This window comes from Coregonus lavaretus, assembly GCF_964263955.1.
Source record: "Coregonus lavaretus genome assembly, chromosome: 8".
NCBI classification, from domain to species: Eukaryota; Metazoa; Chordata; class Actinopteri; order Salmoniformes; family Salmonidae; genus Coregonus; species Coregonus lavaretus.
This window is the reverse complement of record NC_139995.1, coordinates 8575912-8602643: the sequence shown is the minus strand read 5'-3', so window position 1 is coordinate 8602643 and position 26732 is coordinate 8575912. Positions and strand designations below refer to the sequence as shown.

The 26732-nt window shown below is 42.2% G+C and overlaps 1 protein-coding gene across 1 annotated transcript in view; it reads right to left on the bottom strand.

Moving 5' to 3' along the window:
* LOC311133586 (metabotropic glutamate receptor 4-like) overlaps nucleotides 1-26065 on the bottom strand; it is a gene marked incomplete at both ends in the record, with an annotated part of 268734 nt that extends 242669 nt beyond the window's left edge. Inside the window, one exon of the mRNA XM_084167102.1 lies at nucleotides 25520-26065. Within this exon, the coding sequence (XP_084023228.1) occupies nucleotides 25520-26065 (546 nt within the window). The remainder of the gene's footprint in view (nucleotides 1-25519) is intronic.
* Between the last annotated feature and the right edge of the window lie 667 nt (nucleotides 26066-26732).

The following is a 26732-nucleotide window of genomic DNA, read 5'->3' as shown; positions in this document are numbered from 1 at the left end:
GGCTGGTGCTGTCTATGATGGATTCTGCAGCAGACAGTACACACAAAGATGTTGCTAGTTAGTTGGCCATCATAATTTGTGGTAATGTTACTTAACTAGCTAACTACTGTTATAGCAAATATACTGGTAAGTCTAGCTAGCTAATAGATGGCCAGCTGCCTTAAGGGCATGAAATGAACACCTGCCAAATGCGAATACATTTTGGCTGAAAGCCAACAAGCATTTGGGAACAATATACAGAGATAAAATATAATTTTACCTATGTCAACTACATTGAAGCATTAATTCTATTGATTTATGACATTCCGGTGAGCATGGGTTTATTTAGTCTTCAGGAGCAACAAGTAATGACAGAAGAGAAGCTGCATGTATCAAATTATAGACAAGTTGACTGACAAATAGCCTACCAAAAGGTCAGAAATAAGTAGAAACATCTAAATAATTCTAAAAAAAATAGTTCTGCCATCTCTGCCTCAAGCCCAGAGAGGTGGATTTTTTAATTAAGACATATCATAACATTGCTTCTCATGTAATGTGTTAACAGGGTTGGGTAGGTTACTTTTTAAATGTGATCTGTTACAGTTACTAGTTACCTGTCTAAAATTATAATCAGTAACGTAACATTTGGATTACCTAAACTCGGTAACGTAATCTGATTACTTTCAGTTACTTTTGGATAACTTCACCCGTAAAACACATAAGAAGAAAAAAAAGATAATTACCAATTTAACAACATTTATTGCAGGATGTTTGAGCCACCAAACAGAGCCACATTAGAACACATCACAAAATATTGTGACAAAAATGTATTTAAGCCCTGTATAACTGCCTCCAACATGCGTCCTTCATCCTGATCTTGTCCATTTACACCTATAAGATCTGATCACAGTCAGACCACAATGCATCTTTTAATCATGTACACCTGTCTAAAAATGTGGGCACAAACACAATGTGCAGGACAAAGGATACATGTTAAAACCAGGTGTAAGTAAAGGCTTAAGTAACACAGCAACATGGATGGTGCTAAACACTTATCCCACGGGACACCAGTAGTATGAAAATGTATGCACTCACTACTGTAAGTCGCTCTGGATAAGAGTGTCTGCTAAATGACTAAAATGAGAAATAGAAATATGAAGAAAACTTTTTTTTTTACAACATGCACAGTGTAATCACACATTTAGTCCACCAAGTAGTTTTTTAAGTTTAAGCAAAATAAGTGCAGCTAGGTGCAATAAATCCACATATCAGACATGGCATTGCAATACGCCTATTCTGAAGCTAGCCTACTCAGATGATTGAAGGCAGAAATTGCTGTTGTATCGCAGCAAGAGGACATGCTCTAGATGAGCATCAGACATCCTGTTTTCGCTGAGGGGTAAACAGGTTTCCACCATAGCACAAAAGGCGCTCAACTGGGGCACTGGAGGGCAGTGTAGTGTTGTACTTCAGAAACAAGTTCCGGACTATGGGGAACGATTTCAAGGAGTCCAAAGACTTGTCTTTGTCTTCGAGGTACTTCTTCACCTCATCCTCTGCAGTGCCACTGGCCCTTGTTGTTGCACCTCCGAACACAAAAAAATGGTCTTCTGACTCATCAGACTCGTTATGTGCTCCCTCATCAACCTCTTCGGAGTGTGTGTTCTCCATAGAAGCTGCTTCTTGAACTAATGTGCTCTGCATCTCCTCTCTCTTTCCAGGGTTTGAGCCAACACAGTCGAAACTTTGGCAAGGTAGCAGTTGCCATTTTTGCTTCATGGGTGCTTAGCATAGGTCCAAACTGGCAGTCTATAGCCTCAATGACCGCAGTGATGATGTGTGCAGAGAATGTCACAAGAGGTACTTTCTCTGGGAGCTTAGACTTCAAGCTTAGGATTGTTAGGATAAGAAAGCCAAGAAAACACTTCTCTCCCTGAAGAAGATCAATAGAGAATGTGAGTAGCACTTTTTCGGTTAATGACTGACGTTAATATGAAAGGTAATTAAGAAAACAGACAATTGTTTCATGGACATTTTTTTTTTCTGCAATCATCCCTTCTAAATTTGAAAGTAATCCTAGAAGTAATTATCAACTTTTTCAAAAGTATCAGTAATCTGATTACAATGTAATCCGTCACTCCCCAACCCTGTGTGTTAATCATTATGTGACTTAACAGTTTATTGCAACTTATGCAATACAGTTACAATATTTGTTTGATTAAATTGGTGCTGCGACTTTGATTGGCTAAAGTTAATAGATTGTATGTTAATATTATCAGGGATCTTATAGAAGATTGTTTTTCTTTATTTCAGATTCAGGGAGTACAAGGCAGGACAGCAGGCACCAGATACTGAACAGATAAGTCTGGCAGCATTTGCACCGAAAATTCAGCTGTACAATCCAAATTCTCCAAGACGACAAGAAATCCACCTGGCCATCATTAACGATTTAATAATTGGCTGCACTCTGCCATTATCAATCGTGGAAAATGACCACTTCAAGCACTGTCTTAAAGTGTTGGACAACAAATACACCACCATTGGAAGAAGGACCATAACGGAGAAACGCATCCCAGTGTTGGTTGGGAAGGTAAAGGACACTATCACAGAGAAGCTTCAGAACCAACCATCAGTGTCCATTATAGCCGACGCATGATCTGACAGCATCTTTCGCTATTTTTTAGGAGTTACCGCTCAGAGTTATAACCCAAATAAAAATGAGCTGGAGTCCTTCCTCCTAGACTGCAGGCGGTTCACTGGGTGGCATAGCGCAGAAAACATAGCTATAGCTTTTGATGAAATCACCGATGAATATCCCATCACAAATAAAGTAGCTTATGTTATCACAGATAATGCAGAAAATATTAAATGTGCTTTAAAAGTGAAGCTGCCACAGCAGGAGGAGCACAGTGAAGACAGTGATGACAGTGATGACAATGAAGTCGCGAACCTGGACGATGAACACCGATGGGATGATGTTTCATGGGATGACGAGAAGAACATTGACCTCCTGAGATCCAGACAGTGACTCTCCTGTTTTGCTCACTCCCTACAGCTAGCGATACATGATGGGATGAAAGAAGTCAAGTCCATTTCACTAGCCATGGCCAAGCCATCAAGGTTCAGTACACTGCTACATAGTAGCACCCCATTTAAAGACAGATTTGAGGCTGTGTTTGGCATGGGAAAGTCTGTCCGGCAGCAAATGCCACTCACTGGAATAACACGTTCAAACAGCTGCAGGCCCTCACAGCTCTTGACCACAAGGTCCTCACAAATATGTGCAGCATGCACTTCGAGAATGTGGTTTTTACCACTCACGAATGGAACCAACTGAGAGTTGAGTGCAGTTCTTGCACCGTTCTCAGAGGCAATGGAGCTTACAGAAGGATATCAGTCTGTCACCATCAGTATGGTGGTTCCAACTGTCTTGGATCTGAACACTCACCTGCTCCAGATGGAGGAGTCAAGAAGTTGTTGCCGGCCATTAGCCAGGGCCCTTCGACAGTCTCTACAAAAAACATTCTCAGGAATATTTGTGAGAATGAAAATGGCCAAGGAGAGTGAGGGAGAGCAACCTTTTGGCCATGACGTGTACTTCCTTGCCGCCATGATGGATCCACAGTTTGGCCTCAGCTGGGTTGATCTAGATGTTACCAACAATGGAAATGAAACATCGCAGAAGTTCAGAGATGATCTGAAGAGGACATTAATGGGTAGGTTAATCCCATGACTTTTTCTTGATTGTAGACTTCTTTGTGCTCAGAAAAATCTAAAACTTTCATCTTGAGTGGACTATCCCTTTAAATCTATTCAGAATGAAGTCACGCAATTTAAATATTTACAGGATGATATTCTGTGATGGCCTAATCAATTATTTTTATTTTGTTCCTTTATGTTTTCCAGACACCTTGATCACTGAAGTTGAGACCATGGTGGATGGGGACATGTCACTGGATTTGGTAGCTAGCCCCGATCCATCCAAGGATTCTCCCCCAATCAAATGTCCTCTTCTCCTAGCCTGTTATCAAGCTCACAGGAACCAGCGCCACTCAGCCCGGGACGTAAGCATCTCAACTCAGATAAGCAAATACTTTGATGTCATCCAGGACTTTGACACAGATGCTGCACTCATCTTCTGGGCTAAAAACAAATACATATTCCCACATCTACACACATTGGCAATGAAAGTCTTGTCAATCCCTGCCTTCTCAGCACCGGTAGACAGGGTTTTTAGTAGAGCTCATCATGAAACCCCACCGCGCTCGTTTAGGTCACAGATTGGTCACTGCACTTGTATTTATGAAGTGCAATCATGTAGTTGATCTCTGGTAAGAGCCACACCCATCCATTTACTTTCCTCAAGCAATTCAAATTAGGGGCACAAGATGATGTGTGAAATGCATACAATATACAGTTGAAGTTGGAAGTTTACATACACTTAGGTTGGAGTCATTAAAACTTGTTTTGTTAACAAACTATAGTTTTGGCAAGTCGGTTAGGACATCTACTTTGTGCATGACACAAGTAATTTTTCCAACAATTGTTTACAGACAAATTATTTCACTTATAATTCACTGTATCACAATTCCAGTGGGTCAGAAGTTTACATCCACTAAGTTGACTGTGCCTTAAAACAGCTTGGAAAATTCCAGAAAATGATGTCATGGCTTTAGAAGCTTCTGATAGGCTAATTGACATAATTTGAGTCAATTGGAGGTGTACCTGTGGATGTATTTCAAGGCCTACCTTCAAACTGAGTGCCTCTTTGCTTGACATCATGGGAAAATCAAAAGAAATCAGCCAAGACCTCAGAAAAAAATTGTAGACCTCCACAAGTCTGGTTCATCATTGGGAGCAATTTTCAAACACCTGAAGGTACCACGTTCATCTGTACAAACAATAGTACGCAAGTATAAACACCATGGGAACATGCAGACGTCATACCGCTCAGGAAGGAGACGCGTTCTGTCTCCTAGAGATGAACGTACTTTGGTGCGAAAAGTGCAAATCAATCCCAAAACAACAGCAAAGGACCTTGTGAGGATGCTGGAGGAAACAGGTACAAAAGTATTTATATCCAGAGTAAAACAAGACCTATATCGACATAACCTGAAAGGCCGCTCAGCAAGGAAGAAGCCACTGCTCCAAAACCGCCATAAAAAAGCCAGACTACGGTTTGCAACTGCACATGGGGACAAAGATCGTACTTTTTGGAGAAATGTCCTGTTTGGCATAATTACATAAATAGAACTGTTTGGCATAATTACCATCGTTATGTTTGGAGGAAAAAGGGGGTTGCATGCAAGCTGAAGAACACCATCCCAACCGTGAAGCACGGGGGTGGCATCATCATGCTGTGGGGGTACTTTTCTGCAGGAGGGACTGGTGCACTTCACAAAATAGATGGCATCATGAAAAAGGAAAATGATGTGGATATATTGAAGTAACATCTCAAGACATCAGTCAGGAAGTTAAAGCTTGGTCGCAAATGGGTCTTCAAAATGGACAATGATCCCAAGCGTACTTCCAAAGTTGTGGCAAAATGGCTTAAGGACAACAAAGTCAAGGTATTGGAGTGCCAATCACAAAGCCCTGACCTCAATCCTATAGAAGATTTGTGGGCAGAACTGAAAAAGTGTGTGCGAGCAAGGAGGCCTACAAACCTGACTCAGTTACACCAGCTCTGTCAGGAGTAATGGGCCAAAATTCACCCAACTTATTGTGGTAAGCCTGTGGAAGGCTACCCGAAACGTTTGACCCAAGTTAAACAATTTAAAGGCAATGCTACCAAATACTAATTGAGTGTATGTAAACTTCTGACCCACTGGGAATGTGATGAAAAAAATAAAAGCTGAAATAAATAATTCTCTCTACTATTATTCTGACATTTCACATTCTTAAAATAAAGTGGTGATCCTAACTGACCTAAGACAGGGAATTTCTACTAGGATTAAATGTAATGAATTGTGAAAAACTGAGATTAAATGTATTTGGCTAATGTGTATGTAAACCTCCGACTTCAACTGTAACTCTCAAACAGCTTGACGTGGTATGAAATGGCTTCATTAAAACTGGTAATGTGATTTGAAATGCCAGCTGTTTGTATGCACAGTATACACTAGCCTGTAAAAAGAAAATATTGGCTTTATGATTTGAAATTATAAGAATGACAAAATATAATATACATTTTATATTTTTAGTTGGTGTTGAAATTACCTCATGAAATCTTTTTCCACTTGTGTTTTATTGATCATCCCAAAGGTGTTTGATGGGGTTGAGGTCAGGGCTCTGTGCAGGCCAGTCAAGTTCTTCCACACCAATCTCGACAAACCATTTATGTATGGCCCAGCATTGTTATGCTGAAACAGGAAAGGGCCTTCCCCAAACTGTTGCCACAAAGTTGGAAGCACAGAATCGTCTGGAATGTCATTGTATGTTGTAGCGTGAAAAACAGCCCCAGACCATTATTCCTCCTCCACCAAACTTTACAGTTGGCATTGGGGCAGGTAGCGTTCTCCTGGCATCCGCCAAACCCCGATTCGTCCAACGGACTGCCAGATGGTGAAGCGTGATTCATCACTCAAGAGAACGCGTTTCCACTGCTCCAAAGTCCAATGGCAGCGAGCTTTCCACCATTCCGGGTTGTGTGCGACTGCTCGGCCTTGGAAACACATTTCATGAAACTCCCGACGAACAGTTCTTGTGGTGACGTTGCTTCCAGAGGCAGTTTAGAACTTGGTAGTGAGTGTTGCAACCGATGACAGACGATTTTAATGCGCTACGCGCTTCAGCACTCGGCTGTCCCGATCTGTGAGCTTGTGTGGCCTACCACTTCGCGGCTGAGCCGTTGTTGCTCCTAGACATTTCCACTTCACAATAACAGCACTTACAGTTGATCAGGGCAGCTCTAGCAGGGCAGAAATTTGATGAACTGACTTGTAGGAAAGGTGGCATCCTATGACGGTGCCACATTTAAAGTCACTGAGCTCTTCAGTACGGGCCATTCTACTGCCAATGTTTGTCTATGGAGATTGCATGGCTGTGTGCTTGATGTTATACACCTGTCAGCAACGGGTGTGACTGAAATAGCCAAATCCACTCATTTGAAGTGGTGTCCACATACTTCTGGCCATGTAGTGTATATGTTTGTAAACTTACCATTAAAAAGTACCATGATGATTGAGTGTCCATATAGCTATACCATGATATTTGCACTGTTAAGCATACTGTAGCTGCGACTGAGTAAACCTCCAATATTCCACCCGCTCAAACCTCCCAAGTTGGGTTGTTGTCCCCTTGACTGGCCTATCACCCCTGTACACATGGATCCTAGGGCCTTTGAGAGATTGGCATCCTTTGAAAAGAGCACAAAGTACCACCTACAGAACCAGATTAGCAGCCAACAGCATTTCTAACGCTTTCACCTCGGTTGTACTGTATATATATATATATATATATATATATATATATATATATATATATATATATATACATACATACACACACACACACACACTACTAGTCCAAAGTTTGGACACACTGTCACGTTGTATAATGATTAGACGACAGGCGCACATAACAGGTTTTTTTATTACTCCACCCAACACAAGGTACGTCATGAAAAACGATGGGGATGAAGCCCAAAACAAACACGTATATATATATAACACCAGGATGTAACCCAAACATAAGAGCGAGGTGTAAACCTCTAACAATACACGGGACGAGACCCGTAATAGCAAGAGCACAATACACGGTACTCACGAGACCAAACGGACATGGGACAATAATCGACAAGGACAATGGGGAACAGAAAGCACATATATATACATACTAATCAGGGGAAATGGGAACCAGGTGTGCGTAATGAGACAAGACAGTCCGGGGTTGGTGGTAATGATCCAGATCAGTGACGCCTAGAATGCCGGTGACGTAGAACTCCGGAACTGGTGAACGGAATGAGCAGCAGTACAGGGGGGATCCGTGACACCCACCTTCTCATTCAAGGGTTTTTCTTTATTTTTACAAATTTTTACATTGTAGAATAATAGTGAAGACATCAAAACTATGAAATAACACATATGGAATCATGTAGTAACCAAAAAAGTGTTAAACTAATATACACTGCTCAAAAAAATAAAGGGAACACTAAAATAACACATCCTAGATCTGAATGAATTCAATAATCTTATTAAATACTTTTTTCTTTACATAGTTGGATGTGCTGACAACAAAATCACACAAAAATTATCAATGGAAATCAAATGTATCAACCCATGGAGGTCTGGATTTGGAGTCACCCTCAAAATTAAAGTGGAAACCACACTACAGGCTGATCCAACTTTGATGTAATGTCCTTAAAACAAGTCAAAATGAGGCTCAGTAGTGTGTGTGGCCTCCACGTGCCTGTATGACCTCCCTACAACGCCTGGGCACGCTCCTGATGAGGTGGCGGATGGTCTCCTGAGGGATCTCCTCCCAGACCTGGACTAAAGCATCCGCCAACTCCTGGACAGTCTGTGGTGCAACGTGGCATTGGTGGATGGACCAAAACATCAGCCAGGAAGCATAGGAACTGAGAAGTGGTCTGTGGTCACCACCTGCAAAACCAGTCCTTTATTCGGGGTGTCTTGCTAAATGCCTATAATTTCCACCTGTTGTCTATTCCATTTGCACAACAGCATGTGAAATGTATTGTCAATCAGTGTTGCTTCCTAAGTGGACAGTTTGATTTCACAGAAGTGTGATTGATTTGGAGTTACATTGTGTTGTTTAAGTGTTCCCTTTATTTTTTTGAGCAGTGTATATTAAATATTTGAGATTCTTCAAATAGCCACCCTTTGCCTTGATGACAGCTTTGCACACTCTTGGCATTCTCTAAGCCAGCTTCATGAGGTAGTCACCTGGAATGCATTTCAATTAACAGGTGTGCCTTCTTAAAAGTTAATTTGTGGAATTTATTTCCTTCTTAACGCGTCTGAGCCAATCAGTTGTGTTGTGACAATGTAGGTGGGGTATACAGAAGATAGCCCTATATGGTAAAAGACCAAGTCCATATTATGGCAAGAACAGCACAAATAAGCAAAGAGAAACGACAGTCCATCATTACTTTAAGACATGAAGGTCAGTCAATACGCAACATTTCAAGAACTTTTAAAGTTTATTCAAGTGCAGTCGCATAAACCATCAAGCGCTATGATGAACTTGGCTCTCATGAGGACCGCCACAGGAATGGAAGACCCAGAGTTACCTCTGCTGCAGAGGATAAGTTCATTAGATTTACCAGCCTTAGAAATTGCAGCCCAAATAAATGCTTCACAGAGTTCAAGTAACAGACACATCTCAACATCAACTGTTCAGAGGGGACTGTGTGAATCAGGCTTTCATGGTCGAATTGCTGCAAAGAAACCACTACTAAAGGACACCAATAAGAAGAAGAGACTTGATTGGGCCAAGAAACAAGAGCAATTAGACTGGTGGAAATTTGGCCTTTGGTCTGGAGTCCAAATTTGAGATTTTTGGTTCAAACCGCTGTGTCTTTGTGAGACGCAGTGTGGGTGAACAGATGATCTCCGCATGTGTAGTCCCCACCGTAAAGCCTGCAGGAGGAGGTGTTATGGTGTGGGGGTGCTTTGCTGGTGACACTGTCAGTGATTTATTTAGAATTCAAGGCACACTTAACCAGCATGGCTACCACAGCATTCTGCAGCGATACCCCATCCCATCTGGTTTGGGCTTAGTGGGACTATCATTTGTTTTTCAACAGGACAATGACCCAACACACCTCCAGGCTGTGTAAGGGCTATTTTACCAACAAGGAGAGTGATGGAGTGCTGCATCAGATGACCTGGCCTACACAATCCCCCGACCTCAATCCAATTGAGATGGTTTGGGAAGAGTCGGACGGTAGAGTGAAGGAAAAGCAGTCAACAAGTGCTCAGCATATGTGGGAACTCCTTCAAGACTGTTGGAAAAGCATTCCAGTTGAAGCTGGTTGAGAGAATGCCAAGAGTGTGCAAAGCTGTCATCAAGGCAAAGGGTGGCTATTTGAAGAATCTCAAATATAAAATATATTTTGATTTGTTTAACACTTTTTTTGGTTACTACATGATTCCATGTGTTATTGTATATATAGTGTACTTTATAATCACAGTCACTGTGAAATTACCAAACCATATGCAGTGGGGAGAACAAGTATTTGATACACTGCCGATTTTGCAGGTTTTCCTACTTACAAAGCATGTAGAGGTCTGTAATTTTTAACATAGGTACACTTCAACTGTGAGAGACGGAATCTAAAACAAAAATCCAGAAGTAATTAATTTGCATTTTATTGCATGACATAAGTATTTGATACATCAGAAAAGCAGAACTTAATATTTGGTACATAAACCTTTGTTTGCAATTACAGAGATCATACGTTTCCTGTAGGTCTTGACCAGGTTTGCACACACTGCAGCAGGGATTTTGGCCCACTCCTCCATACAGACCTTCTCCAGATCCTTCAGGTTTCGGGGCTGTCGCTGGGCAATACGGACTTTCAGCTCCCTCCAAAGATTTTCTATTGGGTTCATGTCTGGAGACTGGCTAGGCCACTCCAGGACCTTGAGATTCTTCTTACGGAGCCACTCCTTAGTTGCCCTGGCTGTGTGTTTCGGGTCGTTGTCATGCTGGAAGACCCAGCCACGACCCAGCTTCAATGCTCTTACTGAGGGAAGGAGGTTGTTGGCCAAGATCTCGCGATACATGGCCCCATCCATCCTCCCCTCAATACGGTTTTCTTTGAGACTGTGGTCCCAGCTCTCTTCAGGTCATTGACCAGGTCCTGCCGTGTAGTTCTGGGCTGATCCCTCACCATCCTCATGATCATTGATGCCCCACGAGGTGAGATCTTGCATGGAGCCCCAGACCGAGGGTGATTGACCGTCATCTTGAACTTCTTCCATTTTCTAATAATTGCGTTATTTTGTGTTTCTTCCATTTGCGAATAATCGCACCAACTGTTGTCACCTTCTCACCAAGCTGCTTGCCTATTGTCCTGTAGCCCATCCCAGCCTTGTGCAGGTCTACAATTGTATCCCTGATGTCCTTACACAGCTCTCTGGTCTTGGCCATTGTGGATAGGTTGGAGTCTGTTTGATTGAGTGTGTGGACAGGTGTCTTTTATACAGGTAACGAGTTCAAACAGGTGCAGTTAATACAGGTAATGAGTGGAGAACAGGAGGGCTTCTTAAAGAAAAACTAACAGGTCTGTGAGAGCCGGAATTCTTACTGGTTGGTAGGTGATCAAATACTTATGTCATGCAATAAAATGCTAATTAATTACTTAAAAATCATGCAATGTGATTTTCTGGATTTTTGTTTTAGATTCCGTCTCTCACAGTTGAAGTGTACCTATGATAAAAAAATACAGACCTCTACATGCTTTGTAAGTAGGAAAACCTGCAAAATCGGCAGTGTATCAAATACTTGTTCTCCCCACTGTATATATATTGAAAAATCTTGAATATCTTAATTAATTCAAAGAATTGACAAATAATATACTTAATAATGCAGGCACTTCCTTCGAAGGATTGTTACCTATAACAAGGACTGGTAGTAGAAAATCTAAAGCAGTTGTTATTCATTTTATATTACAGTTTCCATCCTATACTGTCCCTAACATCATTACCCCATAGCAAAAGATGTGGGATGCATACATGCACACACCCCACCCCTACCACACAAACACCTCTACTCCTCTCTCCCCTTCCACCCATAGACCAACCAACACCCCCCCCCCCACACACACACACATACATACACACTCAAACACGACCACAAGCTCAATTGTTCCATCCTGAGCCCAAATCTAGAGTAGACTTGATGTGTGAATGCGTATCCAGTTGTAGCTGTTTGAGAACGTATGCCAAATTAGAACGGGACGATTTGATTAACCATTGCCTAGTCCTTTCCGATGGAGCTCGTAAACCCCCCCTACCCCCAGCATACACACACAGATCAGTGTTGCCTAGATCAGTGTTGCTGTTGTTGTGATATGTTGGATTGGGGCTGCCCAAACCAAAACAGTTTAAAGTGGATTTTTGTTCATAGTATGTTGAGACATATGAAGGGGGTTGGGGGGGATACAGAACGTTTTATTACTGGTTTGTTCTGATCATTTTAATGAAAAGATATGGCTTTTGATTACCTGTAAGGCACACACACACACATACATGAATGCAAGTACGCACACACACACGCACAACAGCCCAAATTATTCTGGGATGCAGATCCATAAAAACTGGTAGATGTCTCGTCTCTGATTTGAATCACCAAAGACTTGGCCGTTACAAATGTTGCAGGCACTGCATGAATTGTGTGAGAGAATGTTACTCACCAGAAAACAGCCATTGACGTTGACAGCAGTTGAATAGGCGCAAAGGAAACACAAATTAATTGAAAGGGGAGAGTCATTGGTAAATAATGAAAATCACAAGGGTGGAAGGATTTTATTTTTAAATCACAAGAAAGAAAAAAAAGACAAACGTATATTCTTCCATCACCTCCACTCTGTAGTGGAAGTGATGGAACATTCTCTTGAGTTTCATGAATTCATGAAAAGTCAACTAAATTTGTTTTAGCTATGTCTGGCAAGCTATTTCATAGAAACAATGCAAACTGTCCTTAAAAAATTATAATAGTATGGTAATTTCACAGTGATTGTGATTATAAAGTACACTATATACACAAAAGTATATGGACACCCCCTCAAATTAGTGGATTCGGCTATTTCAGCCACACCCGTTGCTAACAGGTGCATAAAATCGAGCGCAGAGCCATGCAATCTCCACAGAGAAACATTGGCAATAGAATGAGCTTAGTGACTTTCAACGTGGCACCGTAATATGATGCCACCTTTCTAACAAGTCAGTTCATCAAATTTCTGCCCTGCTAGAGCTGCTCCGGTCAACTGTAAGTGCTGTTATTGTGAAGTGGAAACATGTAGGAGCAACATCGGCTCAGCCGCGAAGTGTTAGGCCACACAAGCTCACAGAACAGGACCGCCGAGTGCTGAAGCACATACATTGTCTTGCGAAAGTATTCACCCCCCTTGGCATTTTACCTATATTGTTGCCTTACAACTTGGATTTTAAGGGGGTTTGTATCATATGATTTACACAACATGCCTTCCACTTTGAAGATGCAAAATATTTTTTATTGTGAAATAAACAAGAAATAAGACAAAAAAACAGAAAACTTGAGTGTGCATAACTATTCCCCCCCCCCTAATGTTTGGGGAGTCTCCCACATGGCTTTTGGCGAACACCAAACGTGTTTGCTTGTTTTTTTATTTAAGCAATGGCTTTTTTTCTGGCCACTCTTCTGTAAAGCCCAGCTCTGTGGAGTGTACGGCTTAAAGTGGTCCTATGGACAGATACTCCAATCTCCGCTGTGGAGCTTTGCAGCTCCTTCAGGGTTATCTTTGGTCTCTTTGTTGACTCTCTGATTAATGCCCTCCTTGCCTAGTCTGTGAGTTTTGGTTGGCGGCCCTCTCTTGGCAGGTTTGTTGTGGTGCCATACTCTTTCCATTTTTTTATAATGGATTTAATGGTGCTCCGTGGGATGTTCAAAGTTTCTGATATTTTTTTATAACCCAACCCTGATCTGTACTTCTCCACAACTTTGTCCCTGACCTGTTTGGAGAGCTCCTTGGTCTTCATGGTGCCGCTTGCTTGGTGGTGCCCCTTGCTTAGTGGTGTTGCAGACTCTGGGGCCTTTCAGAACAGGTGTATATATACTGATATCATGTGACAGATCATGTGACACTTAAGATTGTACACAGGTGGACTTTATTTAACTAATCTGAAGGTAATTGGTTGCACCAGATCTTATTTAGGGGCTTCATAGCAAAGGGGGTGAATTCATATGCACGCACCACTTTTCCGTTATTTAATTTGTATAATTTTTTGAAACAAGTAATTATTTTCATTTCACTTCACCAATTTTGACTATTTTGTGTAGGTCCATTATATGAAATCTAAATAAAAATCCATTTAAATTACAGGTTGTAATGCAACTAAATAGGAAAAACGCCAAGGGGATGAACACTTTTGCAAGGCACTGTAGCGCGTAAAAATCGTCTGTCCTCGGTTGCAACACTCACTACCGAGTTACAAACTGCCTCAAGAAGCAACGTCAGCACAATAACTGTTCGTCGTGAGCTTCATGAAATGGATTTCCATGGCCGAGCAGCTGCACACAAGCCTAAGATCACCATGCGCAAATTCAAGCGTCGGCTGGAGTGGTGTAAAGCTCGCCACCATTGGACTCTGGAGCAGTGGAAAGCATTCTCTGGAGTGATGAATCACGCTTCACCGTCTGGCAGTCTGACGGACTAATCTGGGTTTGGCGGATGCCAGGTGAACGCTACCTGCCCGAATTCATAGTGCCAACTGTAAAGTTTGGTGGAGGAGGAATAATGGTCTGGTGCTGTTTTTCATGGTTCGGGCTAGGCCCCTTAGATCCAGTGAAGGGAAATCTTAACACTACAGCATACAGTGACATTCTAGACGATTCTGTGCTTCCAACTTTGTGGCAACAGTTTGGGGAAGGTCGTTTCCTGTTTTTGGGGGTGGGGTATTTTATTATGATCCCCATTAGCAGTGAGAAAGCCACAGCTAATCTTCCTGGGCTACACACAGAACATGAAACATGACATAATACAGAACATTAATAGACAAGAACAGCTCAAGGACAGAATTACATGCATTTAAAAACAGCACACATAGCCTACATATTAATACATACTGTACACACACAAAATCTAGGTCAAATAGGGGAGAGGCATTGTGCCGTGAGGTGTTGCTTTATCTGTTTTTTTAAACCAGGTTTGCTGTTCATTTGAGCAATTTGAGATGGAACAGAGTTCCATGCAATAATGGCTCTATATAATACGGTACGCTTTCTTGAATTTGTTCTGGATTTGGGGACTATGAAAAGACCCAAAGAAGGTGGCATGTCTGGTGGGGTAAGTGTGTGTGTCAGAGCTGTGCGTAAGTTGACTATGCAAACAATTTGGAATTCTCAACACATTAATGTTTCTTATACAAAGAAGAAGTGATGCAGTCAGTCTCTCCTCAACTCTTAGCCAAAAGAGACTGGCATACATAGTAGAGCATGACAATACCCCAGTGCACAAAGCGAGGACTATGCCCCTGTGCACAAAGGGAAGTCCATACAGAAATGGTTTGTCGAGATGTGGAAGAACTTAACTGGCCTGCACAGAGCCCAGACCTCAACCCCATCGAACACCTTTGGGATGAATTGGAACTCCAACTGCGAGCAAGGCCTAATCGCCCAACATCAGTGCACAACCTCACTAATGCTCTTGTGGCTAAATGGAAGCAAGTCCCCGCAGCAATGTTCCAACATCTAGTGGAAAGTCTTCCCAGAGGAGTGGAGGCTGTTATAGCAGCAAAGGGGGGACCAACTCCATATTAATGCCCATGATTTTGGAATGAGATTTTCGACGAGCTTTTGGTCATAAGCTGTTGTTGCTCTTAGGCGTTTCCACTTCACAATAACAGCACTTACAGTTGACCGGGGCAGCTCTAGCAAGGAAGGAATTTGACTAACTGACTTGTTGGAAAGGTGGCATCCTAGTCACTGAGCTCTTCAGTAAGGCCATTCTACTGCCAATGTTTGTCTATGGAGATTGCAATATTTTTTATTATTATTTAATTGTCATTTTTGTGTCAACAATCTAAGTAAAATTCTCTAATGTCAGAGTGGAACAAAAGTAAAATAAAATAAAATAAACATTAATATATCTTGATTAGATACGTATTGAACCCCATGAGTCAATACATGTTAGAATCACCATTGGCAGCGATTAGAGCTGTGAGTCTTTCTGGGTAAGTCTCTAAGAGCTTTCCACAACTGGATTGTGCAACACTTGCACATTATTATTTTCAAAATTCTTCAGGTTCTGTATAATTGCTTGTTGATCATTGCTAGACAACCATTTTCAAGTCTTGCCATGGATTTTCAAGCCTATTGAAGTCAAAACTGTAACTCGGTCACTCACAAACATTCCCTGTTTTCTTGGTAAGCAACTGTGGGCCTTGTGTTTTAGGTTATTGTCCTGCTGAAATGTGAATTAATCTCCCAGTGTCTGCTGGAAAGCAGACTGAACCAGGTTTTCCTCTAGGATTTTGCCTGTGCTTACGCCGATTAAAAGCATACCCATAACATGATGCAGCCACCACTATGCTTGAAAATATGGAGAGTGGTACTCAGTAATGTGTTGTATTGGATTTGTCCCAAACATAACACTTTGTATTCAGGGCAAAAAGTGAATTGCTTTGCCAAATTTTTTGCAGTATTGCTTTAGTGCCTTGTTGCAAATAGGATGCATGTTTTGGAATATTTTTTATTCTGTATAGGCTTCCTTATTTTCACTCTGTCAGTTAGGTTAGTATTGTGGAGTAACTACAATGTTGTTGATCCATCCTCAGTTTTCTCCTATCCAACCAATAAACTCCATTGGCCTCATGCTGAAATCCCTGAGCGGGTTCTACTAACATATGGAATTGTTTTAAGTTGGTCATACCATGGATCATTTAGCTATTGAAATTAGAATTTTAGTACCTCTGTAGGTATTCATTTTTTTTTTACAAAAATAATTTCATAAAATATTGAATTTGGCCTTTACTACTATAGCCAATAGAAACCCATTGAATAACACATTCATAAATGGCAAAACAGACAGTCAAAAGAGAAATAATAAGGAATAAGGTTTTGAAGTGTCTGTCATATATCTAGAAGATCTAAGAAAGCTCAGGAAATATTTTGGGTTTTTAGGACACATATTTAACCCCTTTCTTTTGCTGGCACAAAACTACCTCCATACTTCCTTTTTTATGTTTTTACCAATACCAGGTTACCTTCAGACGAGTCCTGCGTGGCATCTGGGGGTTGTAGGAGAACACCATCGTGTTTGCGAGAGTCCTATCTTTTCATAGTGGTCATATTAGTTAGTAGGCCAAAGCCATTTTTGCTTTCGTGCATTTCATTGCTCCTCGCCTTATCAAGAAAAAAAACTTGTCATGAGGGGAATGTATTTAGGTGTAAAGAGCTATACAGGCCTGTTTGGTCTATCACCATGGAATGAATGCATTGGGTAGGAGCCGTGACAGGCTGATATTGAGCAGGCTGTTTATCTTGATTCAGCTGTCATCTCCTAAATTAGGTGTCAATTCAGACATGGGTCCTCATCCCATGGTGTCACTCGCAGGTTTACAGGGGAATAGAAAGGAGTGTAAACTCATGGAGCGGAAGGGAAGGTATGGATACTGACATTTCCTGAGACCACTTCAGTGTGTCACCATGCAGTGTGTTGACAGGGTTCCAAATAGACTACTTAGAGCGGGGAGATTCTATCTTGGTCCTGGGAACCCATTGGGGTCGGGTACACATGTTTTATTCCAGCCCAGCACTAAGAACCATGATTCAGCTAATCAACACTGGTTTAGAGGCATATTTTATAATGCAGGTATGTATTCATGAAAAACTGCATAAACTAAGCCTAAGGTGTAAGTGTTACGGAACCTTTGATTGAATTTGGCCCAAGGTCATTTCAGTTCAGAGTAAAATAAAATCTGATTGGAATATATCAGAACCCAGTCTTCCAGCTGTTTGGGCAATCAGCTACAGTGGTCATGTGATATGTGTGCGTCATATTTAACTCTGGGACCAGCCACCCTGGGGACTGGTGGTACTGTAGATTGGAGAAGGTAGAGAAATATAATGGGAGACAAGGCCACATCATAGCTCTGCTAGCTGAATAATGGTGCCAGCAATGACAGAGACTAAGGTGCCAATTCAATCAAATGAAGAGAAAACACAGGTAAAGGACAGCGCACTAAAGAATACTCATGCCGGAGTTACCTTTTGAACTAGGTAAATTACACACGTTTTTACATACGTTTATCAAGGTCTATCACTGTAATCCCTATCACCCTTATTAGGGTTTGTTTTGTGAGTCTTGTTTACTCAGCCATAGAGATTCAAAAGTAAATTAACTCAACTAACCTGCATGCTGACATTGTGGTCCTTTTTTAAAGTAGAAGGATAACTTTGTGATTTGACAAAACTTCCCTAATGGACTTGCAGGGAGAGACTACTGCAATAATTGTTTCATTCCAGTTGAGCCATGTGTGAAAAAAGAAAAGCATACAACAACAAGACATGACGCCTGGAGCACTGCTGTTAAAGGGGGCAATCAGCAGTTGCTACATCCATTATGGGACTTATAAATTAATGATATGAACCCATTGATTCTTGAAAAATATAACTTATAAATGCTTCATGAGCTTAGTTCAACTGTTGAACCCCATCAGAACCCAAAATATAAGCTTTTTTTACTCCAATATTTGCAAACAAAGTAAATGTAATCAAACACTGTATAGCCTAAACGCATGGTTAAAACTATAATTTTAATATCATATGATGGTCAGTCCTTGCATCCATAGCTCTGTCTATGAATTTGATAGTGGTTTCATTTCTCAAGCCCCATTCCTCGCTTTTTATCGAAACAGTGGCGGAGAGAGCACTTTGTTATTGTTTCAACTGCGGATTGCCGCTTTAAAGGAAAACTCCACCTAAAAACTATATTTTGGTATTTGTTTCATTAGTCCATTGTTAACATAGTCCCAAAATGTTTTGCTTGTCAGCAATTAGGTTTTTGTAATGATGCAAAACGCAGCATCATATGATGCATCATACGGGGATGATTTCTGTATTTTGAAAGTTAGATATCTTGAAAACTTGATTGCTGACTAGAAAAACATTTTGGGATTATGTCAACAACGGACTAATGAAACAAATACCAAAAGATAGTTTTTGGGAAGTGCAAGTCCATTAAGAAATTGCCTTCTGTTTAAAAAAGTTATAATACATTTCTCATTGCTCCTGGTCACAGAGGAACTTTTCCATCTTGTTTTGCACAATGTTTTCTTCAGTGTTTACTTACTTCCTACTTGAATTGTAATTTCACAAATAATGGTGGAAATTCATTTTTGTGGATCAAGACATGCCAGGAGAAAAGTAAATGAGTGTACCAGTATCACATCTCTGTCGTAACAGCTAAAGGGAATTGGGTGTTTGAAGTTTTGGCAGTTTATTTACAAGAGAGGAAATGTAATTTAACCAACCGACCTGTAGTGTTTTTCAAGTCCTGCCATCGGAGATGCTTTCCCAAGGAAATATAACATATTTTCACTGCAGCCCTACAGTCCTTGTTGAAGACTGAATGCAGCCCCCAGGACAAAATGTGTTCGACACCCCTACTCTACACCTATGGTGTATGCTAGATTAGAACAGAGGCTTGAGAGGTGAGCAGCTGAGCCGTCCCCTTTAGGGCAGTCAAACACCTATCGGACAGCAGCTTCCCTGTTCCCTTTTCCTCTATTGATTGACCTTTAAATGGGAGGCAGGCACTGGCAGATTGAAGACTGAAGCGGACCATCACAAACACCTTTCCTCTAACCCCAATAGATCTGTACTCATGTCACAACATGCCTCTCCAGCCAACACACAATGGGTCAACAAATCTTGTAAAAAGGTTAAGAAGCTTTTCCGTAAATGCATTCAATGCATGCCAGTGAGTCAGGTGTTTACTCAGGTGCTTGAGTTCATTGACATGAAAAAACAAAAATGTACTAGCAGCAGGAGTTGAGGAATCCTGCAGTTTATTCCTATGTGCTAATCTTCTTTGAACTTTTTATTATCCCTAACAGCGTTGCATTATTCATAATAATGTCAGAATGTAAATTGTAGGATTTATTATGGCCTCATGCATAAAATTACTCCTGATAGCACGCCAGAAAAGATAACTTTTGCTATCTGTTTGGGGAAAACTAGAAGAAAGAAGAACTAGCAATGAACACTATGTACGGTGATGGCACACCACAGCGGGGGTATCAATATTACATAAAGCATGTTGACAAAGTTTACGGCTTGTGTATAACAACATGCCAGAGACTTCTCACACAAACAAATGTGATGACGATTCTCTACTTAGCCTATCTAGGCTTTGTTGACCAAGGCATGTTCGGTTGGTACTATAGCCAATCTCCCATGATGCCTTTGCTGCTGTGTACTCTGATAAACATGCCACCGCGGCGGCTGACTGATTGTGAAATTTGTAGGTGATGCGTGTCGCCTGGATGAGGGCATCTGCTTTGCAAATAAATAATAAAATCACACAGAATGGCTGGTCTCTCGACATGAATTATCCTTTGCTCAGCTGCCTGTCACAGTAGCTCCGTAGTTATGAGGAGAAAGCTACACAGAGATGTTATTGAGCTACAGCTCGCCCCATGCCGCTGTTATGTAATCCCCGAGTAAAATATTCATCAAGCTGCTCTGGACCACATCTGTATGCAGGGGAGATGCTGAGGAAGCAGTTTTCTTTCAACCCTGCTAACTGCACATGGGTGGCTGCTACTGGGAGAGAGTTGCGTGCAAATGGGCCTCATTGTCTGTGGGAGTGTGTGGGAGGGAAATGGGGGGTAGGTGTGGGTGGAGTGTGTGTGTGTTTGTTTGTTTTCCATCTTGACTGACCTAGTCAGGACCAGACATAGTATTGTAAAGTATGTGTACTTAGAGAAGAGTGCATTGCATTACAGTGCATTGATCCGAATGGTTCATCCCTTTAGTTTTGCATTGGAAGATGACTCTATAAATGGAGCCTTGCTAGCAAGGGCCTTCTGGTGAGTAGGCATTAACGTTGGCCCTCACCCGCCATCAACAGGCCTGACCTTTATATCATCCATTCGCCTCCAGCAGACACACACGCACACAAACGCCCATAACTCAAGACCCGTTACACTGGACCACTCTCCACTCTCCATCTGTTGTTTACTGTTAAACCTATACATGATGATCACTGCTTTACAGTCATGTCAGGGACTTTCTTTATGTTACTTCCTTGTAGGTTATTATTCAATTGAGTGAGTGATGGTGGATATATGCTACCTGTGAATCAATGGCGGTCGATGCCGTTTAAGATGAGGGAGGACGATTTTGTTTTTCTCATGAGCATCGCCTTATTTCCATTATAGCATATTGGATGACTGTCATTCACATTCCATTCACCCAGTTCAATGTAACATCGATAGGTTTAGTCTACTACATGATACTCAAATGTTCCCTATAAACCATCATGAGGTTGCTACAACCTAGCCTATGAATGAAAGTTTACAACGTAGGTGCACACAGGTCAAGAGAAAAATTTGAGGTGACACACAGTGACACATTCAATACTGCCTTGCACACTCTTGCCTGCATCTAGCTGATCTATGGTGTAATCATTAGTACAAGTCGCAAACGAGAGTTCCTATTGGACAAATCCTGGTATGTTTATCCCCGTTTTGTTCCGTTTGCTTCTGTTTAAGAAACATTTTACAACAGAATCTGCGGAATTAATACACCCCTGATCACACGTAAACACAGTTCACTTTCATAGCAGCCACGTTGTGTTCCTTCTCGCATCTATGAATTTGTTTAGTATAGTTTTCACTGAGGATGATGGTCCTCCCCTTCCTCCTCTGAGGAGCCTCTACTGCTGTGAATACCTCTGATGTTCAGCAGTGAGACCAAAAGGCGTCAGCATGCTTCAGTTCAGCTGGCCCCTAGCCAAACTCGGCTAGCTGAACTGAACGAGTGTGCTCGCACACTCCCTTAAAAGATCTCCGCTTGAAAAATTTGAAAAAAACATCAATAGTACTGTTTGTCCATTTTGAGAAGCCATAGCCAGTATACACTTCCTCAAAATAGTCAGAATTAATCTAAGATAATTCAAGAAGTCTGTCATTATTCTGACATTTTTGCCGAAGAGATCTTAGTCGCACAATTCTACATATAACTAAGATGTTTGGTGCAGTATTTCTTAATGAAAAAATTTGCATGAAAACGAGTCATCTCTCGTTGAATGACAACAAAGACTTTATTGAAGAATCCCTACTGTTGACCAATCACAGATGAAGCAACGTAGACTTTGGCTCCGAACTTCAGCTTGCCTCCAGAAATTATTTTGTGTGCACGAACAGCCGAAAAAACCCTCACCGAAGTCCAAAACGAACAGAAACGTCACAAAATGTCATCATAATATATGCACGAACTCTACTGAACCGTTTCGGCTGGTAAGCATGCGGACGCCTTAAGACAGCAGGCACTGTACTGTAGTTATCCCTGTTAATGAGGAGTGTTGACTCAACATGTGGCCAACTTCAGGTCCCTCAACACATTCGGATCAAACTCTACCTACCTCATACGACTGTTTGATTATGCAGTGAGGTTGATGGGGGTCATGTAGAAATAGTAGGAGAGTAAAGGGGGTAGAGGGAGAAGAGATCAGAGTGAGACAAATTAAATATGTAGGGCTACCTCCTATATGCGGTAATGAAGAGTGGAAGAGTGTTAATGATGCAGGACTTCCAAAAGGCTTCCCTGTGCGAATGGGATCAGAGACCGCTGTCGGAGATGCTCATTACTGCACATTACGTGTAAGAAGTGTGTGTGTGCCTATGTATGAGCATCCCATCATGCTGGGCTCACTCAGGGCTATGCTTACAGCCAGGCTGAGGAGGATGGAGGATGGAGAATACACCCCTCTTGGTTGGTACTGTATAGACCTGTGATGGCAGCACATAAGCCCCAGGACAGTCACAGCCACGTCCCTCACGCTCCCTGCCACATCCACAACTACAGTATAGGGAGGGATCTGACAGAGAAGAAATTGTTGGAAGTGGCTGTCTTATTTTGTCATGAATTACCAGGCTAAAATCAAATCTAATTGTATTTGTCACATGCGCCCAATACAACAGGTGTAGATCTTACTGTGAAATGCTTAATTCCGAGCCCTTAACCAACAATGAAATATATATAAAAAATTATTGTTAAACCAAAGGAAAAGGAAAAATATTAACACAATAAAATAGCAATAACGAGGCTATATACAAGGGGTACCGGTACTGAGTCAAGGTGCAGGGCTACAGGGTAGATGAGGTAATTGAGGTAACATGTAGGTAGGGGTAAACTGACTAGGCATAGATAATAACAGAGAGTAGCAGCAACATATATGAAGAGTGTGAAGGAATGTGAATGTGTGTGTGTGTGTGTGTGTGTGTGTGTGTGTGTGTGTGTGTGTGTGTGTGTGTGTGTGTGTGTGTGTGTGTGTGTGTGTGTGTGTGTGTGTGTGTGTGTTTAACTATTCTTGTGGGGACCAGAAGTCCCCAAAAGAATAGTAAACAAACAAAAATGTAACTAACTGGGGACATTTTGTTGGTCCCCACAAGGTCAAATGCTGTTTCTAGGGGGTTTAGGGTTAAGGTTAGAATTAGTGTTAGGGTTAGAATTAGGTTTAGGGTTAGGAGATAGTGTTAGTGTTAGGGTTAGGGTTAAGGTTAGGTTTTTGGGTTAAGGTTAGGGTTAGGGTTAAGGTTAAGGTTAAGGTTAGGGTTAGGGTAAGGGTACGGGTTAGGGTTAGGTTTGGGGTTAGGGAAAATAGGATTTTTAATGGGACTGAATTGTATGTCAATATGCATGTGTGTGTGTGTGTTTGTGTGTGTGTGTGTGTGTGTGTGTGTGTGTGTGTGTGTGTGTGTGTGTGTGTGTGTGTGTGTGTGTGTGTGTGTGTGTGTGTGTGTGTGTGTGTGTGTGTGTGTGTGTGTTGGAGTGTCAATGTAGTATGTGTGACTGTGTGGTTAGATCCAGTGAGTAAGAGTGTGGTTAGAGCCCGTGTAAGAGAGTTGGTGCAATTTCTTTTAAAATATACAAATAAAAGAAGGGGGTCAATGCAAATAGTCTGGGTAGCCATTTGATTAACTGTTCAGCAGTCTTATGGCTTGGGGGTTGAAGCTATTAAGGAGCCCTTTGGTCCCAGACTTGGCGCTCCAGTACCGCTTGCCGTGCGGTAGCAGAGAGAACAATCTATGACTTGGGTGGCTGGAGTCTAACAATTTTTAGGGCCTTCCTAACACCGCCTGGTATAGAGGTCCTGGATGGCAGGGAGCTCGACCCCAGTGACGTACTGGGCATTAAGCACTACCCTCTGTAGTGCCTTGCAGTCGGATGCTGAGCAGTTGCCATACCAAGCGGTGATGCAGCCAGTCAGCATGCTCTCAATGGTGCAGCTGTACAATGTTTTGAGGATCTGCGGTCCCATGACAAATATTTTATTTTCTTAGTCCTGTATTGACGCTTTGCCTGTTTGATGGTTCTTCGGAGTGCGTAGCGGGATTTCTTATAAGCGTCCGAATTAGTGTCCCGCTCCTTGAAAGCGGTAGCTCTAGCCTTTAGCTCAGTGCGGATGTTGCCTGTAAACCATGGCTTCTGGTTAGGATATGTCCGTACATCCGCTTCATCAGGCCACTTCCGTATTGAGCATTGGTACTTCCTGTTTGTGTTTTTGTTGGTAAGCAGGAATCAGGAGGACAGAGTTCTGGTCAGATTTGCCAAATGGAGGGCAAGGGAGAGCTTATGTAATATGTAATACAATGGTCACAATTAGCGAGATGTTTAGTAATAGATATGCAAAATATCCAATTAGTCTTAAAACACAGCCTGAATGCATGACTTCCAAGAGAGTAAAGGCAAAGCATTTCTTATCAAAAGGAAAAAATGACTCAATGAGCCAACACCACCAATCAAACCTGGGCAACAGAAGACGCAGCATAAACAGATCAGAGAAAGCAATTAAGAAGCTACATGAATGCAGTGAAGTTATTTCCAGGGCTGGGTGGTCTGGGCTTATAAATCAGTGAAACCATGGGACTTGGTATGTGCTATGAACAAGGACAGCATGTGGATGAAAATGACTTTCCCTATCATGGGGGGCGATCAAAGTAATGAATCCAGGTCGAAAGAGAAACTGTTATTGTTCTATGAGGAGACAATGAAATCAACTAATGTTGCATCCTATTATTTAGTTGAGAGCATAGAGATCTCATCTCCTATCTTTGCATGTGGGCCATCTATCCAACTCTATGGGTTAGAGGTAATAGTTGTGACAATTCAGCAGTCCTCAGGGTAGATTGAGATGGCATTACTTTAGGATTATTGGAACTATGGTGTGGAGGCAGAGATTTAACCAGTATTAGTCATATTAGTCATTTAGCAGACGCTCTTATCCAGAGTGAATTACAGTAGAGTGCATACATTTTCATACTTTTTTTTCATACTGGTCCCCTTGGGAATCGAACCCACAACCCTGGCGTTACAAACTCTACCAACTGAGCCACACATGTCTCTGTCATTATTCAAGCTCTTCTTTCCAAATATCAGGGAACCAAATGGTGTTAGAACAGAGAATGAGGATAACATTCCCAACTAGAGCTAACATGGAACAAATGCCACAGTGTACATCCATCCGACACCCACTCCAACACTGTAAACACTACAACGTGCATACATCAGATACTCACTCCAACACTGCAAACAAACCACAACCACACACACAAGTAGTAAATCACCACCAAGGTGTGGTCCTTACCTTGAAGAGCCGCAGTATATTGGCCACCATGATGGACACAGAGCTGGACGAGGCTCCGATGACTCCCACCACCCTCTCAGGCTTGGTGATGATGGGTGCCCCCCCGCCCAGACACTTGACGTCTGTCCCATCCTTCTCGATGAGGGCCTGGACGAAGGTGAGCGACTGCTCCAGGGCGTGGGTATCCCGGGAACACGTGTCCAGGATGCGCGCCCCCAGCGTGATGTTGGGAAGCAGGGAATGGTCGTTGTTGATACGGTCCAGGGCGAACAGCATGGCCTCCAGACGATGGATCCCCTTCTCCTTCTTCAGCTCCCCGCAGGCCTTGCCTTCGTTGCCCCTGGAGTGCACGGGGAACAGGCCTCCCAGGGAGATATCCCCGTCTATGCGGATGGAGTTGAGGTGTGCGCCGCTCGAGACTTTGGGTTTAGCAGCTTGGGCGGCCGTGAGAGAGCAGCAGAGGAGGAGTAAGAGCCTGATCAGGCTGCCTCTGTGACAGATCCTGCCAGTCCGATGCAGAGCACATCCCTGGGGCTGAGACACCATGACCACAGCCCAGACACACTCTAGAACCCAGCGGAATCAGGAACACAAAGAACACTAGTCTACTCTATATCCAGAGGGTTAATCTTAATAATACCTCTTGAAGCAGTGGGCACAGAACAGGCGTCCTCTCATGTTGCTTTGCTCTTAGACGCACTCAATTATAATAGGAGCATGAATTTAGATGGCTCTTCAAAGGATATATCCTCTTCCTTTCTTATATATGCATCTCCTTCTTTCCTCCTCACTCCATGGTCTGACCAACGTGGTGGGCACTCCTCTGCCCACTGTACTCCTCTGCCCACTGTTACTCACCACCCTGCCTATGGATGATACCTCACAGGGGGCATTAAGAAGAACAAAGGTGAATTATAAACTATTTTCTCGCTTTCTCCCTCCAACCTCAATCAGTTTTTAATCTCTCTCCTTCCCTTGGTGGTTTCAGGCCGCTCGGCTCAGGTCTCCGGGCTGCTGAGTGAATTCCTGCAAGATAAAGCAGAGTAGAAGCAATGAGACCTACCACCCAGAGTGACAGAGGGGCAAAAGATGAAAGAAGGAATTTGTGTTGCTTTGAGCTTGTCACTGCTTTCTTTGTCTGTCTAAACTCCTTTCGCTGCGATCATGTGTGGAATGATGAGATGATTGTTTCTCTCAAACGCTGTCTTTCAAT